Below are 3068 nucleotides of genomic sequence, written 5' to 3' on the forward strand. Positions count from 1 at the left end.
TAATCACTCAATTAGATTAAATTTTGCCCTGTGGATTTTTTTCTTAATTCAGTAACATTTATATTTTGCACCTGAAAAATATACTACCATTTAGAACTGTCATAAAACGTAGGCATGGCCTACATTTTTCTAATTGCCAAATGAGCCAAAGTTTCCTAGGCTGTGACTCTTAGCAGACTGAGCTGGGTTAGATGGGATCACTGCACTGCATTCTGTGACCCACCTTTCTCTAAGGCTCAGTGACCGCAGCCGTAGTTTTGCCCTTGAGAACTTGGGTGTACTTCTCAGGAGTAAGTTCTTTTAGGTTTTCCTGAACCAGTCCATATATTTTTAACAACCCATGAAAGCCATGGTTTCCCCATGCATGGGCTCTAGGGTTGGCCCAGCTTCCCCAGCATGTAAGCATGTAGGCCAGTGTCCCAGTGTCCCTTCCCATCAAGCATTTTTGTTTTTAGAGAGGAGAAAGGTGGGCCAAACCTATGGAATCTGATTCTTCCTAGGAGTTCAAAGAGATCACAGCTGTGACCTTGTGAGGTCTTCCCCCAAGATTGCTCCTTTTCTTGACTGTTTAAACGAAGATGACTCAGTTTCATGATGGCCATTTAGAGTATCTTCAGTCTAACCTCACACTGCTGACCATTAGGGGTGGAAATACGATTTTTAAAAGTCTATGCCCACTGACTTTTTAAATACTATTTGTTCAAGAACTGTCAGATAGATTCCTCTGACAGGTTGAGCGCCGCTACAGTCCGGGAGGATTGCGTCGGCGACAGTCATCTTGATGAATCTATAAGTTCTCAGTGTGAAGAATGGGTGTGTTTATATGTTGATTGTGCTTAATTATGAGTTTCTCTAAAGGGTGCAGTTAAAAACTAGGCGCATAGAAGAAGCAGGGTGTCGGGGAAAGGGTTCCACTCTTATATGCCTGCACGGGGCAGCCACCTTCCCAGGATCATGTTGTAGTCACCAGCCTATTGTGGAGTCACTTCTCTACCCTCCCCCTTAGAGTGCTTTGCCTCCCTACAGCATCAATTTTCTTGTACCTGGAAGGCATTAGCCATTTTCCCAATCATCCTAACTACTACCCGTGTCCACAGCTCCCTAGGCCCTCCTGCCAGCCCAGCTGGAACACAGATGCAAGTGAGGCTGGGGAGAGGGTGCTTGTCTGAGCTCTGTTGGGTCAGAGCTCCTCTCTGCAAATGCTAACAGCTGGCAGCACTGAGCTGACACTGAACAGATTGTTGTGGGGATTCTGGCCTTACTCCACTTAACTAGACCATGAAGGACCTGCTGCTGCTGCTGCTGCTGCTGCTGCTGCTCTTTCCTGCCTGTTTTCAAAAAGTTCTTCCAGCAGTGAAATGCTTCGAAGCTTAGAAATCAAGACGAGTATTTCAGATATAGGGTTTTGGTTCTTCAGGTGTCAGAAGGCTGGCAGATCAGATGATAGCCATAGCTTGTTATTCATGGGTACCAGGAGGAGGGTCCAGCCATGCAGTGCCCTTTGGAAGCACTGGGGTTGGTCAGGAGGCAGAGGAATGAGAGTAAGAGGTTTGAGGACAGGTCTAACATTGCCAGCTTGGGTAACTTCAGTGGGCTTTGGGCGTGGCAGATGCTGAATGGTATGACATCGGGCTCTAAGGTGATGAACACAGGGGATGGGGACCCAGAGTGTCAAAGCCTCCTAGTGATAATTGACGATATATGTGGCAGGGGATACTCTGAATTGATTTTCGTAAGCAAGTCCTTTACTATCTTTAGGAATTGATGAGGCCTGGGAACAAGCAATTTCCCTGTAGGCAGTAAGAATCTAATGTCAAAATGCCAGAATAAAAAGACATGCTTAGTATGAGGAGGGTGAACAGATATCCTTTAATTAGTCAGCATTCCCACCAAACACACACATCTGATTGACTGACAGATCTGTCTAGTGTGTTTCCAAGCCAAGGACCCCCCCCAACCCCACAGACTCCAGAACCCCTTCTTGAACAAATTAAAAAAAAAAAAAAAAACTTAGAATTTAGAGCAAGTGAGAGAGATGGTGAGAAGGGAGTTACTGGGGCATGCCACCCTGACACCCAGTGTTCATCCCTCCAGCCAAGACTGACACGGCCTTCAAGGCGTTCCTGGATGCCCAGAACCCACGTCAGCAGCACTCGTCCACACTGGAGTCTTACCTCATCAAGCCCATCCAGAGGATCCTCAAGTACCCACTTCTGCTTAAGGAGCTGTTTTCACTGACTGATGCGGAGAGCGAGGAACACTACCACCTGGACGGTGAGCACGGCCTCTGTGCCCCTGTTGTCCCAGGCAGGCCTCTACATAGTTCCTTCACAGTACCTCTCTTCTTCTAGTGGCCATCAAGACCATGAACAAGGTTGCCAGTCACATCAATGAGATGCAGAAAATCCATGAAGAGTTTGGGGCTGTGTTTGACCAGCTGATTGCAGAGCAGACTGGGGAGAAGAAAGAGGTACGAAGCCCCTTCCCAGGACATCTGTAGCAAACAGGGCTGGGGTGACTGTTCTTTTATAAGGCATTACCTGTGCATATAACTCTTGCATGATTGTTTTCTTGGGCAACTTTTGTCCTTGAATTCCCCAGAGAGTAGATTAATAGGCGTGTAGTAGGCATGTAGTAGGCAATGACAAGGGATTGTGAAACGAGTGTCAGTTTCCAATGATAATAACTCTTCAGTCCACCCAAAAACCTGCTTAAAAGAAGCAGTCATAGGGACTGGAGAGATGGCTCAGCAGTTAAGAGCAATGGCTATTCTTGCAGAAAGCCCAAGTTCAAATCCCAGCACCTACATAGCAGCTAACAGCCATCCCTAACTCCCAGTTCCAGAGGATCTGACGCCCTTTTCTGTCCTCCATGGGCATTTCATGGCATGGGTGCACTTGCATACATGCATGTAATACATATACATAAAGTAAAAATAAAGCAAAAAAATTTTAAAAAATAGAGAAACAGTCATGGGACCAACTACAGTAAGGCTTGGCTGCATCCGAAATCATGCCTAAGTCATTGGAAAGAGCTTAAATGGAAAAAAAAATACTGGTGATACTGAG

The 3068-nt window shown here is 46.2% G+C and overlaps 1 protein-coding gene across 4 annotated transcripts in view; it reads left to right on the forward strand.

Annotated features, from left to right (window-relative positions):
* The window catches only part of Tiam1 (T cell lymphoma invasion and metastasis 1), a 425562-nt gene that overhangs the window by 395852 nt on the left and 26642 nt on the right, over positions 1 to 3068 (forward strand). For all 4 annotated transcript variants that reach the window (XM_017798903.2, XM_029564903.1, XM_008835990.3 and 1 more), the window contains 2 exons: positions 2095 to 2274; positions 2352 to 2470. In XM_017798903.2, coding sequence (XP_017654392.1) covers positions 2095 to 2274; positions 2352 to 2470 — 299 coding nt within the window. The remainder of the gene's footprint in view (positions 1 to 2094; positions 2275 to 2351; positions 2471 to 3068) is intronic.

The sequence above is a fragment of the Nannospalax galili genome, unplaced genomic scaffold (genome assembly GCF_000622305.1).
Source record: "Nannospalax galili isolate Female #2095 unplaced genomic scaffold, S.galili_v1.0 scaffold136, whole genome shotgun sequence".
In the NCBI taxonomy this organism is placed as follows: domain Eukaryota; kingdom Metazoa; phylum Chordata; class Mammalia; order Rodentia; family Spalacidae; genus Nannospalax; species Nannospalax galili.